Genomic DNA, 17,334 nt, shown 5'->3' on the forward strand with positions numbered 1-17,334 from the left:
ATTTTTTAAAGCCTCTCTTCCAAGCAGTGGCCTGAACAGAGACACACACACATTGCCCACCCATCTGGTACTGCTGCAGAAGGAAGGGGGGAGGCCAGCACCCACATCACAACTGCAGGTGGTTTTGTCATCCAGGTGCGCCTGGTGGGAGCGATCCATCAAATCACTAATGGCAGAAGTGATTTTCGAGATGCAAATTGGAGGAGGCATCGCAGAGGTGGCAGGAAAGGAGAGGGAGGGAGGGTGGAAGGGGGAGAGGTGTGACGAATCCAGCCACCTCTCTTCCATTGAGATTCCTGTCAAGATATATTTGCATAATTAAGGTTTAAATTAGTCCCTCTTCTGTCCTAATTATTGGAATGCTTGCAAAGCATGAGTTATGGTGTAGCATACTAAAAAATTCTCCCATCCCCCAAGGAGAACGCAAGAGGAGAGGAAAAATTCGGAGAACTGTCAATGGCAGAGAGAGAGACAAGGTAAGAGGGAGACTTGCTTCCAGTGTTTCCAGACATTTCACCAAATGATCCAATGAGGGCAAGGCTGAGAAAATTTCCTTTTTGGGGGACCACCACTCCCAGAATCCCATTGTTTGTTGTTGTTGATGTTGTGTGCCTTCAAGTCGTTTCCGAATTATGGCAACCCTAAGGCAAACCTATCATGAGGTTTTCTTGGCAAGATTTGTTCAGAGACGATTTGCCATTATCTTCTCTGTGGCTGAGAGAGTATGGCTTGCCCAAGGTCAACCAACGGGTTTCATGGCCCAGCTGGGAATCAGACCATGGTCTCCAGAGTTGTAGCCCAGTGCTCAGACCACTATGCCATGCAGAATCCCATACCCACCAACAATTCCAATTTAAGACGGACACTTTTTTCAGCTGCTTTTCAAATGTCCCAATTTCTCTCTCCTCTGCTCTCTTTACCTCTTTGTCCTCAGCTTACTTCAATTGCTGCAAACTGTTCAAAGGGCAAAAAGAATTGGTAGTCATGGCCAAGCAAAGAATCAAAGCCTGTCATAGTCATAGTCCAATGCTCAAACCACTATGCTACACTGGCTCATTGGTCTTCTCCTGTGAGTTACAGTAAGTCTTTAGGGGCAGTGGTGGTGGCGGCGGTGGGGTGTGTGTGTGGAGGTGTTGTTGATATCTCCCCTCTTTTTCTCCCAAATGACAACTGCCTTTCTCAGGAACATCCTGCCAGGACATGCTGTGCTGAGAACAGATACTCCAGAAATAGCAAGGGAGGCAGATTTCTATCACATGAGGTCCACAAAAGCACGGCGCCGGCTGTGAGCTGAAAAGCTCTCGCTTGCTCAGGAGCGGAGGAGGTGGAAACATCATGCGATAACGCTCTGTACAACTTTTCTGCTGGGCACCACAGATGGCAAAGAGGGCCAGCTTGGAACATCTCGGATGTGCCACCCCCCTCTGAACACGCATGAACAGAGCCTGATCCCACCCAGACAACGTGGTACACATTGGGGAAAGCAATATGTATTGTCTTTACGGCCTTTATATCCTGCCAGGCCTCTAAGGAGCTCAGAGTGGGGCACCGGAAGAATGCCCTCTCTCTTTGCCTTCACAATAACCCTGTGAGGTGGGTTGGATTGAGAGGAAGTGGGCACGAAACCCCCCATGATAAGTTCACCTTAGAGTTCCCATAAGTCAGAAACGATTTGAAGGCACACAACAACAGGGCTTGATTTTCAATTTCATTTTCAATATTAGCAGTTGGTCTAAGGAGTTTTAGGGCCCACAAAATATGGCCCCAGGGGCCACATGTGGCCCACAGGCCTCATTTTCCCCAACCCTGTTATAGATAAACATGATGACCTTTGTTTCTGAAAGCAGAAGGGGCTTCAGGTCTTTCTTCGACTTCTCCTGTGTTGTATACCCCTCAACAGAAGCCTTCATTTCCGTTGACGTATTGCCTCCCTTCACCCTTCATGCCCTTTTTAAAAAAGCAAAGGCATACAGTCTCCATCACTTTCAGCGTAGCTTAGTCTCTGGGCTTCTAGCCAAAAGGCCACCACCCACCGGGTTCCCAGGCCCTGTCCTGGAAGACAAGATGGCAACTTCTGGGCTTGTAGAGCTCCATCAAACATTGTTCCTGGAGCCCCGATTAAAATGATCTGGGGTGAAAAGAAAAGAATAATCACATGCAAACCAAATGAGTTGTTTTGGAAGAGATGGAGGTGGGCATTTTGTCTCCATTCAAGCGCAAGGGCTGGTTGCCCGACCCTCCAGGCTGGAAATAAACAGCTCCAAATGCAATTTTGCAACTCAGCTGGACTTGCCTTGGTCCTGCCTCTGAACAGATGTGCCGGTGACATTCATATAAATTACCCTGGTGGAACCAAAGAAGAAGCAATTAAAAATAGTCCCTCACATTACCCAGCATGGGCTCCCATCTCTCTGGGTAATAAAGATATTCCGCACGGCACTGGAATTCGGCCAAGAACGCTGCACCGATGAAAGGGCACATAAGCGCCAGCCTTCGAAGGATCTTTACTGCCCACCCGCCATCATCCCCAAAGGCTTTAACTTGAGAGAGGTCTGGACATGAGAAAATCTGGAAGCCGTGACTTCTGGCTTCAGAAAAGTGGCCCATGGGCCACATCTGGACCTCCTCAGGTTGTTTATAAGCCCCCTATAGAGCTCCCCCATACCAAAAATATACAGCAAAGAAACGTGGTTGGGTTTTATTTTCTGAGCTGTGGTTCGTAACTGTGGTGCAGCCCTTTTTCAGCTCAGGAAATACGTCAGAATCAAAAACAGATTTCTGGTTGTTGGAAGTTTTTTGTTTTGTTTTGCATAAATATGTTTATTTTAACATAGTAAGAGGAAGCAACCAGACACTAACAGCAAAAATATCACAAAACCATAAAGAAATACATAAGATTTATACAAAAGATATTTTAAACCTACATAAATAAACAGAAAAAGCAATCAAATGACTTGCAACCTCTTACTCTTTGGCTCTTATTGTCAATTATCAGTGATATCTAGTTGCGTCTGATTCTGATTCCCGCTCCTTCCAATCTAGGGAGTGTTTTGGGCCACTTTTTGGCCTTGTGTGTTTGGAACTGTGTTTTTAGACTGTATGCCACTTTGAGTCCCAGTTTTGGGAGATTATTATTATTGTTATTATTATTATTTGGAAAGGGTGACCATTGCCCCCCCAAAGACCAAACGTCCCTACCTCTCTTCTAAAAGCTGACCTATTATAAAAAGGGGTGTCCAGAAACAAAAAGAGGTTGCTGTTGTTATTCCTCTGTACAAGAAAAGCATTCTGCACATGCTCAAAGAGCCCTCCATCGGACTGAATGAGGCTTTATCTCCAAGCTCACCATCCGGCCTGTGCGTGTGGAGAAACTCAGCCTCCACCTTGAGTGCAATATTTAGGTATTCAATTATTCATGCCCCTGCACCAGCCAAGGTGAAACAAAGAGACATGGTTCAGGACCAAACAAAATGTGACATTAACAGTGAGAAAGGATTTTTTCTTTCCCCAGTCTCCCTTATGCTGTCAGCAGCTGTAGGGGAGGCAAGAAGAGAAAAATCAAAATAGCAGCAGACTTAAAGGGAGGTTAAAGCTCCCCGCTCACCATGCTGCAGTGCAAGGGAACTGCCGCCACTATCATCCCCTGGCTGTGGTTCAGAAAAGTAACTTTTCCAACTTCTCATTTTGTGAAGTACTGATGGAGGAAGCAAGTGGACCACCAAATTGCTCCAGAAGAGATAGTATCGGTTCTGAGAGCAGCTTTATTGAGCTAGTCAGCCTCCAGCTATACCACTGTGAATAAATCCTGAGAGGCAGCACGGTGTAGTGGTTTGAGTGCTGGACTAGGTCTAAGATCTAGGGAAGGCCAGGGTTCAAATCATTGCTCAACCATGGAAATTCGCTGAATGACCTTGGGCAAGGCCCACTCTCTCAGCCTCAGAGGAGGGCAATGGCAAACCCCCTCTGAACAAATCTTGCCAGGAAAGCCCTGTGATAGTTTGAATTAGGGTCGCCATAAGTCAGAAATGACTTGAAAGTACACAGCAATGAAGTCACATTCTTTGGACAGCTCAGAAAGCTCCTAATTCTAATATGAGCACCTACAAATCTGTAACAGCCCTTCCAAAACACTCTTCTGTGGCCAATTTTGGGGAGAGTACATACCCTAGAGGTACCAAATACTGTCTGATCTTGGATGCTAAGCAAGGTCAGTCCTGATGAGTACTTGGACAAGACCACCAGAAAATGCCAGGTGCTGTGGGCTATATTTCAAAGGGAGGAATTGCAAAAACCCACCTCTGAGTATTCCTTGCCTAAGAAAACCCTATGAAATTCATGGGGTTACCATAAATCAGCAGATGACTTGAAGGTTCACACACACAGAGACCAAGTAATTTTGGTCTCTTAGGCCTGTTACAGACTGCCAAAATAAAGCTGCTTCGGGACTCTTTGGAGGTATGCTATTTAAATGATGCATGCATCCTAAGAATCCGGAAGCTGCACCAAAAGTGCACTCCAGTGCTTAGGAATGGAGTGTGGCTTTGGCGCGACCTCCGGACTCTTAGTACCCATGCATCATTTAAATAGCATACCTCCCAAGAGACCGGAAGCAGCATTATTTTGGCCGTCTGTAACAGGCCTTAGTGTGGCATAGTGGTTTGAGGGTTGGACTGCAATGCTGGAGACCAGGGTTCAATTCCCCGCTCAGCCATGAAACCACACCGGGTGACTTTGGGCAAGTCACCTTCTCTCAGCCTCAGGGGAAGGCAATGGCAAACCTCCTCTGTAGAACTGTTGCCAAGAAAACCCCATGATAAATTCAACCTAGGTTTGCCATAAGTTGGAAACAACTTGAAGGTACGCAGCGCAAACACTGTTTCCTGCAGTCTGACTCAGAAAGCACCCAAACGGTACTGGGTGGGAAATGAAAGATCAAGTGCCTACTAGGACTGCCTCTGCATCTTCCAAAAGAGGTGTCATACTCTTGATATCAATTCACATTGGTTCAAACAGCACTGGTGTCTGAACACACATATAGATCAGTTCCACACACCCCAACTGTATGAATTTGGCAGTGACAGTCCTGATTGATCCTCTCTCTTCCCACTTGTTTAGCTGATGTTAAAATGTCCCAGTATCTATCTCTCCTTCCCACCTTCCACCTTTGTCCTCATCTTACTTTCAGTTGCTGCAAACTGAGTACAAAGTGCCCTTGCTGGTAAACCCAGGCAAAAGCAGACTGCTCAAGCCTCTACTAGTTTGTGTGTTTTTCCGCAGTTAAAACTTTTGCCGTCTTGACCACATTCTGATGTTGTTTGGCCACAAACACCTGGGTTTTCACCAAACCTTGCAAGCTGTTTCATGTTGTCTAAATCCCACTCAATAGCAGCTTTCGGAATGCCACAGCTCCTTTCTGGTGTTAAACGCCTGACATCAAGTGGCCAGAAGAAATACTGCAAATTGAAAGAGAGGGGGGGAAATATGCAGTGAGGTCTTCTTGCCTGAATAGACAATGTTCCCAAATACATTAGTGTGTGTATCAGTGCGCACGTTTCATTTATTTTTATTGTACTAAAATATTTATCGCCCGCCTCCTCTCAATGGATCCTGGGGCAATGAAACACAAATGCAAATTTAACCAATTTAAAATCTCAAAATAAGTAATAATTTGAATGAATTAAGAAGCATATTAAACAATCTGACAAGCTAAAACAAGACCATTCATTTCTACGTAATACTTCTGTGGATACTTTTTCTTATACCTTATAGATGCTTTTATTAGTATTGGTTTTAAATGTTGTAAGCTGCCTCAGGTCCCAGTTATATTTACTATTCGTTCATTCAATTTATAGACCTCCTTTCTCTGCCAAGGAACCCAAGCTGGCTTAAAAATGATAGACTTGAAGGTGCATAACATATGTGAGAGCTAGTGGGATATGGTGGTTTGAACACTGGACTATAGCTCTGGAGACCAGGGTTCGATTTCTCCCACAGCCATGGAAATGTGACCTTGCGTGAGTCACAGACCCCAGATAACCCTGTAATAAGTTTGCCTTGGCCTTCCTCTGAGGCTGTGAAAGTGTGACTTGCCCAAGGTCCACCCACTAAGTTTCCACGGCCGAGTGGATTTCCAAGGACTTAGTTACATATATAGTATATGTAAAGTATACAGAACCATGGCCAAGAGGTTTTTTAGAAAGTCAAAAAAGAAAAACCTGAAAGAAAGCAACTAATTTATACTCAAGTTTTATAATTGAAGAGCACAGAGACTGAGGGGTAAAAAGAGAATTAGCACAAGGTCAGCCATGGCACGGTTTTGATTTCGTTTAACTTCGTCTTGCAAAGCGTGGAAGGCTGTGTCAGCACTGCTGAGCATCAAGACCCATTTTCCTGCTATTGGGAATACTTGGGCTCAGAAATCTAATACGTTGCCATAGATCGGACTAGTTAAGTGTGCATAAGATTGCTGTTCTTCAGCATTTATCGACTACAAACCCACACCCCTCCGCCTCTCTTAACATGGCAGGGAGAAAACCTGATTAACTGTCTGAGAACTCAAGAGGAAGATTTCGGAGAACTGTCAATGGCAGAGAGACAAGGAAACGGAGAAACTTGCCTTCAGTGTTTTCAGACACTTCACCAAACAATCCAAGGGCAAAGCTAAGAAAAGTTCCTTTTTGGGGACCACCGCTTCCAGAATCCCATAACCTCCAACTATTCCAATTTGGCAGCGGCTAGCATGGCATTCCCAGCTTATGGCGGATGACACCATAATATTAGCAGAAGATATTCAGGAATTGGAACGGTTAATAAGATATTAACCTAAGATATGCGGATGACACCACAATATTAGCAGAAGGAATTCAGGAATTGGAACAGTTAATAAGGAAGGTCAAAGATGAAAGAGGATAGAAGAAAGTGAGGAAGACCACAAACCAGATGGATAGACTCAATAAAGGGGCTTTTGGGCAAGGGCTTGCAGGATCTGGGCAGGGCAATGGAGGATAGGGATTCTTGGAGATGTTTCATCATCCACAGGGTCACCATGAGTTGGAACTGACTCGAGGGCAGCTGACAACAAAAAAGCATGGCACAGTGGTTTCCGCATTGGTCTTTAAAAAGAGGCTTGATGGCCATCTGTCGGGGATGCTTTGATTGAGAGTTCCTGTATGGCAGGGGGTTGAACTGGATGGCCCTTGGGGTCTCTTCCAACTCTATGATTCTGTGAGACCAGGGTTCAAATGCCGGCTCGGCCATGTAAACCCACGGGACGACCCTGGTCAAGTCACGTTCTCTCAGTCTCAGAGAATGGCCATGGCATTCTGCACCCTTCCCAAAAGGAATAAAAGTTTTGGAGGGCTGGTAAACCATGTAGACCTAATTTTGCAGAGACTCTGTGGCCTGCAAAGTAAGGATTTAGACTGTGGAGGCTTTTAAAGATAAAGCCCGGGACAAAACATTTTTAATATAAGGCTTCCCAGGAAGTCAGAAAGATGGTTTCCAAAACCATTTCTAGACTAGGTTGGCATGCACTGTCCAATTGTTTACTTTTGGTTCTGCAGAATCTGCAGAGCTCTCCCAAGCGGGAACTTTTCAACATCCCAAGGATGATGAAATGGGTCCTGGAGATCGTCACTGCAGCCGTCTTGGGAGAAGAAGCCACTGCACTTGGTTCCTTTTGCTCTTGACATGTTCTGCCCTCCAGCATGCAATGGGACCTATCCAGCAGACAGAAGGAAGTGTTGGAGACTCCTTAAAGACAATCTGAAGCAACAAGTGCTTTCAAAGAGGCAGAAGGGGAAACATAATTGGACCCAGGCAACAGATTGGCCTCCTTTGGGAGAAAAAGGTCTGGCAAAGTTCCCTCCTGCCGTATTCCCTTTCACTCTTTCTCTCCTGCACTGGCAGCCAATGGTCTCTGACCTCAACTCAGGGGAAATGCTTCTATGGGATTCCAAGGCCCAGAATCCCCAGCCAACACTGGAGTAGTCCCTCCTCCATACAAAGTAACTTCCCAAAGGTCTTGGATTTAATCAGCCCCCAAAGACCTCAGGCCCCAACTGAGGGAAAGTTCCTTTGGGAGATTCCAACTCCCAGACTCCCCCAGCCAACATTGGAAGAGGATTCTGGGACATTTAGTCCCCCCCATGCCCTCCCTCCCTCCCTCTCTTTCTCTCTCTCTCTCTCTATATATATATATATATATTCTTGACAATCACAATCCATGTTTATTGATTAGCCCAAGGGCCATCTCAACAGACCAGAAAGCTAAATAGGACTCTATATGAAAATGCTACATCAAATGTGAAATAAAAGAACATAAAAATAATATATGTAAGAGTATGAGTACAATACAACAGACAATACTAGTACAACAAAGCTTGTATAACCTATATATATATATATATATATATACACGCGCACACACACACATTATCTCACTGTATGTATATGTAGAATATATTCTCTCTCTATATATATATACACACACACACATATATATTCTATATATGTGTGTGTGTATATACATATGTAAATTCTGTCTCTCTACATACATGTATGTATGCACACACATAGATATATTCTCTCATATATATATATATATTCTCATATTTATATACATACACACACATATATATATATTCTCTCTCATACATACATATATATATTTATATATATTCACTCTATTTATTTATATATATACATACACACACATATATATTCACTCTATTTATATATATACATACACATTCTCTCTCTCTCTATATATATATATATACATACATATATATATATTCTCTCATATTTGTATATATACATACACACATATATGTATATTCTCTGTCATATATATATATATTCTCTGTCATATATATATATATTCTATATATATATATTCTATATATATATATATGTTCTATATATATATAATCTCTCTCTGTATATATGTGTATATATATATATATATATATATATATAATCTCTCTCTCTCTATATATATATATATATAATCTCTCTCTCTCTCTCTCTCTCTCTCTCTCTCTCTCTGTGTCCTATATGCGCTCGGAGCCGAGGCTGCTTAATCGCTGCTGGCCTTCGGGTGGGCGGACCCCCGAGGCCTGCCTCCTTGGTTGGACCTTCCTTCCTTCCTTCCTCGGGGCCGAGGAGCATGGCGGTGGCTGCTGCTTCTGCTTCCTCCCGGGTCCCGCCCTTGGCCAGGCGGCGGCGTCGCCCTCTTCTTCCCGCGGCGAGACAGGCCCCGCCTCCGGCCAAGGAAGGCGGTTGCTCGGCCGGGGCCTAGTAGCTGTCCGCCTGTAGTCGTCGCCGTCCCTCAGCTGGGGTCCCGGCTGGACGGAAGAGGAGCCCTGGTCTCGGCTCGAGTGACCAACGCAGGCTTCGGAGGCGCAGTAGGCCCCGGCGGTTGCCAGGGCAACGCGGCCTAGTCGCAGTAGAGAGGCCTGGCGGGTGAGTGGGCGGGGAAACAGGGAGATATTAGTGGGGAGCAATGGCCCTGGGTCAGGGCTGCTGGCAGATAGTGGGGTTCAAGGGGGGCTGCTGGGGCGAAGGAGGACCCCCAAAAGGGGGAAGGCTCATGTCTGTCTTTTCTTAATGGCACGCTTCTGTTCAATTGGAAGCCCCTCTGAGTCCCAATTTTGGGGTGTGTGTGTGTATATATATATATATATATATATATATATCAGTAACAACAGCATGTAAATAAATATAATGATAATAGCAATCACATAAATAAATATAATCATATAAATAGAATAATAGCCATAACAACAGCAGCATGTAAATAAATATATTAATAGCAACGACATAAGTAAATATCACCATATAAATAAATAGAATGACAACAGTCACAACAGCGTGTAAATAAATCTAATAATAATAATAACAATAGCGATAACATAAATAGTCATCTATAATAATAATGGCAGCGATATAAATAAATAGAATGATAGCAATAACAACAGCCTGTAAACAAATGTAATAATAATAGCCATAACATAAATAAATAGAATAATGTAAATAAATAGAATGATAGGAATAACAACAACATGTAAACAAATGTAATAATAATAGCAGTAACATAAATAAATAGAATAATATAAATAGAATGATAGCAATAACAGCAGCATGTAAATATAGTAATAATAGCAATAACATAAATATAACCACATAAATAAATAATATAATAATATAAATGAACGTAATAAGCAGGAATTTGAACTCTGGTATCTAGAATTGTAGTTTATTACTCAAACCACACTGGTTCTCCTCGTTGTTATTTATATATACATACACCTTAATATAGTGAGGAAGACCATAGCTAGGTGATAATGCCATGGCCTTCCTCTGAGGCTGAGAGAGAGTGACTCAGTTGTATGCTATCAACTTCTTTCTCTCAGATAGTCTCAAAAGTGCTGTAATATAGGCCCCATACAGACAGGCCAAAATAAAGCTGCTTTGGGTCACTTTGGAGGTATGCTCTTTAAATGATGCATGCCTCCTAAGAGTCCAGAAGCTGCGGTCCTTAGCACTGGATCGTGGCTTTGATGCGGCTTCCGGCCTCTTAGTACACATGCATCATTTAAAGAGCATACCTCCAAAGTGACCCGAAGCAGCTTTATTTTGACCTGTCTGTATGGGGCCATAGTATAGAATAGTAATACTAAGGTAATGTATATGCATTGTCTTGCTGTATTTTCTAACAAACCCTGACCATGTTAGATTTTCTGACCCAAGGGCATCTGTAAATGTATATATTGCCATTTACACTATTGAAGATTCACATGAGTATTACCCATCTCTGCTTTTATCGATTTGCATTTCTTTTCTTAATTGTATTTCATAGACCCTTCGTTGGGAAGGTTATAGGATTTAATTTACTTCTTTATTTGATAAGCAACCTGTTATTCTTGCACAAATGGGACTCGCTCAGGTTGGGTTACAAATAAATAGAACACTATAGAGTTCTATATAGAATTGTAAATAGAACTCTACAGAGTTCTCTATTAGAACCACTCCCTTCTCCCTTTTGTGTCGTGTCTTTTAGATTGTAAGCCCCAGGGCAGGGAACCGTCTGATTAAAAAGATTGTATGTACAGCGCTGTGTAAATTTACAGCGCTTTATAAATAAAGGTTAATAATAATAGAGTTCTCTAGAACTCTTAATTTGTTTGTTTAATGTAATTATTAGTTAGTTGTGACCAAGTTTCTTAATAAAAAGGTATTGGTTGGCAACTTTAGTCGGTGCTTACAGTTTTAACTTTAAATGATGATAGGATAAAACACAATGTGGGAGAAGATTCGTGAAGTTCTTCCTGCTGCTTCTGTGTAATAGAAAAACAGTATACACTAATATATGTATTTATTTTCTTCTCTCAGGAAGGAAGGGCCGTTTCCCTGACAAGCTGTACATTTCTCTGACAAGCTGCTAGGATGTTTCTCATGAACACCTCCACTTTGGTGGCCCTTCAGCGGAAGTGGGAGCCGTTTGCCCAGTCCAGGAGCTGCAGATATCCCGTCTGCTTCTCCGAGTCTGAAGACGACATTGCCAGATCGACTGTGAGCGCCAAAGTCCAGGTGATCATCAACAACCTGCAAAGCGACGAGTCGTCTTTGCACAGCGGCAGCGAATATGGCTGCATTATGCAGAAGAAACAGAAAGGAGCGAAAGGCCGAGGCCACAAGCTTCGACGAAGTGGGAGAGTACTCCAGGAGTGCGTTTCATACCCTGAGCATGACTGTCCGGCCGACTCTGATGGTATGGAAGTGGAAGAGAGTTCAGAATTTGGGCCCCTCTTGTTGCACTCTGACAGCGATGATTCAGTTGATAGAGATATAGAAGAAGCCATTCAAGAGTTCCTGAAAAACAAAGGCCAGAACGTTCAACCATTGCCAAGCAATGCCAGGGGTTTGGATGGAGAGAAACAGGTCCATCGTGAATGTCCATGGCCTGACGCAGCTGCCAATGTGTTCCCTGCAAATGTTAAGGCCAATGTGGTACAGCAACACCTTGCTCCTGATGACTTGGGAGACGACGACGACGTCCAGTGGGCAGCCTCTCCTTGCAGCGTGAGTAGTGATGATTCTTTTGAGCAGAGTATAAAAGCGGAGATAGAACAGTTCTTAAATGAGAAGAAGCAGCAGGCAAGAAAGGAGGCTACAGCTGGGGGGAATAAGCGACTGGATCAGAAGGAGACCCAAGAGAAGCTGGCCATCAGAAGTCAGAAAGAAGGTACTAACAGAGTGAGCCCAAGCTCCCAAAAGCGAGGGGACAAGGCACTCTTCTTAAGACGACATCCTGATCTACAAGACACCAGCACTCCTCAGTGTTTGAAGTCAAAAACTGATGAAGAGCCTGCAGGCTTCAAAACAAGACAGACACAGATTAAAAGACCTTTGGCTGCTCATGCCCTCTTCCTGGAACAAAGCAGAGAAGCTGAGAAAAAGCAAAAGCTTTGGAAAGCCAGAGAAGAACAAAGATATGAAAGCAAAGATATATCTGATTCAAGTAGTGATGATGGTATCGAGGAGGCTATTCAGCTTTACCAGCTTGAGAAAATCAGGAAAGCAGCAGACTCCCAAACTGCCCGTGTTCCTTTTGAAAAAGAAGAGTTAAGGGCTAGCAGGTTTGAAGATCTATCTGCACATCTGGTGATCCATTCAGTAAAAAGTGCCTTGCCAGAGGCCCCTAAGAAAGTTCTAAGTAGCAAGAGGAAACAGGTCACCTCAAAACCAGAGGAACTAAGGAGGATGTGTGGCACCCATTATAGTATGGACAATGGCACAATTCAGGCCCCTGCAGAAAGCAATGTTGCCACATGTGCAGTTACACTCCAGGCCTCTTGTCGGGCAGACTCTGCTGCTGAACTGATGTGCGCAGAAGCCATCTTGGACATCTCCAAGACCATCCTGCCTCCTCCTGTAGGAAGCGACAGCCGATCATTCACGACAAACCCTGTCTTCTATTCCCACAATACATCAGCTTCTCAACATGAGAGTGACAGTAGTACTGTGGACAGTGATGACAGCATTGAACAGGAGATAAGAGCTTTTTTGGCTGTCAAAGCACAGACAGAACACTTGATAACAAAATCCAAAGTGGCCTTGCATTCTGTCCAAATTCCTCCCTCCTCAGGGCAACCTGCTGAGCAGATCCAGAGCCTCAAGCATATATCCCCTAAACCATTAAAACACTCACTAAGTCATAAAAGGAAACTTAAGGGAGAGAGCAGAATGGTCACAGGAACCAAGCACACACAGCAGAGACTGTCAGAGATGGGTTATTGCTCTGTGGGTAATAACCATTCAAAAATCTCTGCATCCCAAGCAGAAGATGATTTCACAATACCACAAAATAGAGTAGCTGGAAGGGTGGCTAGGTGCCCACAAGATACTCTGACCACTCACAGTTTTGTGGATTTTGCAAACCCTCCACCACAAAGGTTTCTTGGTTTTGGAAAAAATGCAACACAGAGGCCCCAAAAATGTGGGGTAGATGACAAGAGCAGTTCTTTGGACAGTGATGAGGATCTGGATACAGCTATCAAAGAGCTTTTGAGGTCTAAGCGGAAGCTGAAGAAAAAATCCAAAGACCAAAAAGCTCAGTGCAAGAAGAAAGTCCGGTTTGGTGACTCAGAAATGCATGTTCTTGAGGAGAAAGAAAGAGATTGTAAATCCAAAAAACCCACCTTGCTAAAAAGTTGCCTTATGAATTCCCAAAGAGATATTAGAGTGGAAAATACAGAGACTCAGAACGTTGTCAAGGGGAAGCTAAAAGGTGAAAAAATTGTACAGTTTGAATTTAAAAAAGAATGCCAGACCAAGCCAGGTTCTGGCCCAGACATCCAGGAGACATCAAAAAACAATCAGAATCTTTGGACTGCCACCTCCTTGACAGACGACAGCAGTTCTGTTGATAGCGATGACAGCATTGAGCAAGAAATTCAGAGGTTTTTAGCAGAGAAATCTAAAGAGTCCACAATCAGTACAGTGATTCCAGTCTCCAATGGAATTGTTGAGAATCTGGGAGTCGATAAACACTGTACTGCTCTATCTAAAGCAAAGTGCCAGGGTCAAAGCAATGCCCTCTCAAAACAGAGGAAAAGAGCGAAGAAAGAAGGTCCACCAGTGATCGACTTGCAGCATTCTTTGAGACCTGAAAAAGAGACTGCAGGAAGTGCTTCTCATAATAGTGAGCAAGCAACATCATATACAGAAGATCTGTGCCGTTGCACTGTGGCGAACTCACAGGAAAACCAAGGAATTGTGCTGTCTGAGCGTCCTGGTTTACCTCTAAAAAGAACTGCAGAAGAAAGAAAGGTTATATTTGATGGTAAGCTGAACCAAAGAAACCTACCACCCGGGAAGGACAAAGCCAAGAACCTTAAAGTGCCAAATTGCTTGAAGCCTTTGTCTCTGTTCAAACACAAAAACTCATATGAATTCAAAATTTCCAGCAATTTTATTGCAGGTCTAAAAAGTACTCGGAACAAGAAGAAGCCTGTGCTTTTGGGGAAGAGACAGAGCACAGAAGTATTCTTGTTCAAAAGGCAGGCGGGCGTTTCAGTGCCAAATTTTCCCGGTGAGCGGTGTGAAATGACTCTGAAAAGAGGAGCACTAGGTTCCAAGAGCGAGGCAGAAATGAGAGAGGCAGATTTACCTACAAGGGACACTGCAAAAAGGTTGCATCCGTGCATATCAGAAAGCAGTGGGAAAACGCAGGTTGCCACATCCTTTGATAATGTAGCAAAAGGTACAGTTTTAGCAGACCAAAAAGCCTGCTGCAGCTTGGTTGCCAACCAAGGGTCTCATTTTCAGGAGCCCAGTAGGCAAAATATAAGACTAGGGGTCAGAGTCAGTGCAGGACTATTGCATGTTGAGATCCCCAGCAGGAAAGGGGAAGAACACAACACTGGTCATGAAGAAGGGAACATCACCAGCAGCACTTATAACTTGCCACCAAGAGAGAAGTTGTTGATAAAACAAGATAGGGCCTCTGAAGAACAAACCCCAAAAGTTTCAGAGGGAGTTTCTGCAGAGGTTACAGAGGTACCTGTCATGCAGTGTACACATGTTGAGTAGAAAGCAATGCCTCCAGTTTGTAAGTACTTCTGCATCGTAAGTTAACTTTCCTGGCATCGTGATGAATCTCCATGTCGGAAGAAGTAAGGGTTTCTTTAGGGGGTAGAGGTGGTTTGGACAGCATATGAAAATAGGTGCAAACATGATTTTTCTGGTGCCATCCTTGTGTACAAGGATAGAGCAATTTGTCTTCACAGCAGTTTTCAATCATTTACCCATGGGACAAAGTTTGTGCTTATAAAAGGCAGGTGCTTTCATCTGTCATGGAGATGAATCTCTGTGCCAGGGGAAAAAATGATGCTTGTAAAGAGGCCCAGTGTCTCCAGAGCACTTGAAATAGAAAGGGAACTGTGGAATATACCAATGTGAAGAAATGTGTCTCCAGTTACAGTATATGTTTTGGGGGTTTTTGCATTGATGGCAAGATTTTTTTCCCCCATTGTTTAAAAAGTGCTTTAGGGATTTCTTTTTTAATAACAGTTTATAGGCCATGTCTAACTGCAGAGTTTTGTAGCCGTTGTGTTTATTGTACCAGATGATTAACATAACCGTGGTCTGTGATGATTGAAACGATGACGCACCTAGACATAAAACATTAACACAAAATCAGTCAGTCACAAAGAGAGTCTTGCAAAAAAGGCGGAAGTGATTTAAATGAGTAAATTACAGGAGTACACTCTTTGGCATATCATAAAACAGAAGCAGATGTGAGGCCTCCTCTTCTCCGTCTTCTTCTCTTTTGTCCTATCCTCCCTTGCTATTTATTTATGGCAGGGATAGGCAGGTTCTAGGATGACACCTGCCCTAAAATTACAAGGAACAAATAAATATTGAAAATGAAACAGGAAGAGACCAGATATCTATGGTTGGGGAGGAGCGGAGCTATTGCAAAATTGCCACTCCTGGAAATTTCTGGGAGCAAACATGGACTTTGGGGGCAATATATAAATAAATGGTGGTTGGAGCAATGCCTTTGGGGTGAGCTTCAAAAGGCCCCTGCTGCAAAAGACCACACTTGATTTTATGGCATAGGCCATAGTTAATTCACCTCATTCCAGAGAGATGAGGGCACACACTCCTGAGCACATGAACAGCCTTCAAAACCTGCACTGCCCAGTTATTGCAGTTGTCTCACACATGAAAGTGACCCATGGGAAGGTTGCCATCATTTTAAGTTGGATAGTGGGCCATGCAGGGCTCTGCGTAGATCTTGAAACTTCTCCTTTTGGAACAATTGGAGTTGAGTCATTATTACCGTCTCGCTTCCTTCATTTGCCATTTGAAGCTTTTGGGAGTTTCTTCTGGATCCGAATGAGGAGAAGCATTGCAGTTTGCAGTGCGGGGTGAATAAATTGAGACAGGGGGCATTACAGAAATGCTGTTAGAAGCATGACTTGGAAGTGCATCCTTTTTCCAGAGAAAGTAATCTGAGGGTGTATCCACACTGCACAATTAAGGCAGTTTGACACCTCTAACTGACATGACTAGCCCACAGAATCCCAGGATTTGTAGTTTGGTGAGGTATTCAGCCTGGTCTGTCAAAGAGCTGTGGTGCCTCACCAAACTACAAATCCCAGGATTCTGTAGCATAGAGTCATAGCAGTTGAAGTGATGTCAAACTGATTTAATTCTGGTGGATACACCCTGACATTATTTCTAGAAGGGCAATGTCCTATCAAAAGAGCAGCCTTGGTTCAGAATTGAGGCTCAGCTTGTTTTATTTCAAGTAGCATTTTCTTTATCTAAATTCTCCCTTTCAAAGATTAAAATATCCTATGAATATCCTATTAGTCTGTCCCTTCTCTGTATAGCCTTGGTTAGACATTCCTTTCATTTAAACCCTCATTAAAAGAACCTGAATGTTTAAAGACTACAGGGAATGCCCTTGTGCGACGGAGGGAGGGCTGACTGTACATCGAACCCCTTTGAAATGATTCATTTTCTGTTGAGTTACAATAATCACAATAATAACTTGTGACATTCAAAATGCTGTCTGATTGAAGAAGCACTTTTTAAATTAAAGTTTGGTGTTAGGGTCTTGTTTTGTGTTTTTTGTACATAAGAAATAGTGTACATTCATACATTTATAAGATTTAATAAACCGGGTTCAGATTATAAACCGTGAAGCCAAGATGGGTTTTTATGTTGCGTCTCCTGTGTGTGCAGATCTTTTTTCAGAGCAGTTGTGTTCACCATCTTAGGATGCTTGATCACCTTTGAGTATTTCTTGGCTTAGAA

At 43.3% G+C, this 17,334-nt stretch overlaps 1 protein-coding gene across 2 annotated transcripts; it reads left to right on the top strand.

Annotated features, from left to right (window-relative positions):
* Positions 1–9,125: 9,125 nt before the first annotated feature.
* LOC149308109 (protein phosphatase 1 regulatory subunit 26-like) lies at positions 9,126–17,216 on the top strand. 2 transcript variants are annotated; one of them, XM_089535101.1, is made up of 2 exons: positions 9,126–9,465; positions 11,395–17,216. In XM_089535101.1, the coding sequence occupies exon 2, from the start codon at positions 11,449–11,451 to the stop codon at positions 15,094–15,096; it is 3,648 nt and encodes a 1,215-aa protein (XP_089391227.1). In that variant the 5' UTR covers positions 9,126–9,465; positions 11,395–11,448; the 3' UTR covers positions 15,097–17,216. The 2 variants fall into 2 exon arrangements, with proteins under 2 accessions (XP_089391227.1, XP_089391228.1); XM_089535102.1 differs by lacking the exon at positions 9,126–9,465 and adding an exon at positions 9,577–9,658.
* Positions 17,217–17,334: the final 118 nt, after the last annotated feature.

Source organism: Sceloporus occidentalis, unplaced genomic scaffold (assembly GCF_023333645.1).
Source record: "Sceloporus occidentalis isolate IW3139 unplaced genomic scaffold, rSceOcc1.0.p SCAF_8, whole genome shotgun sequence".
In the NCBI taxonomy this organism is placed as follows: Eukaryota; Metazoa; Chordata; class Lepidosauria; order Squamata; family Phrynosomatidae; genus Sceloporus; species Sceloporus occidentalis.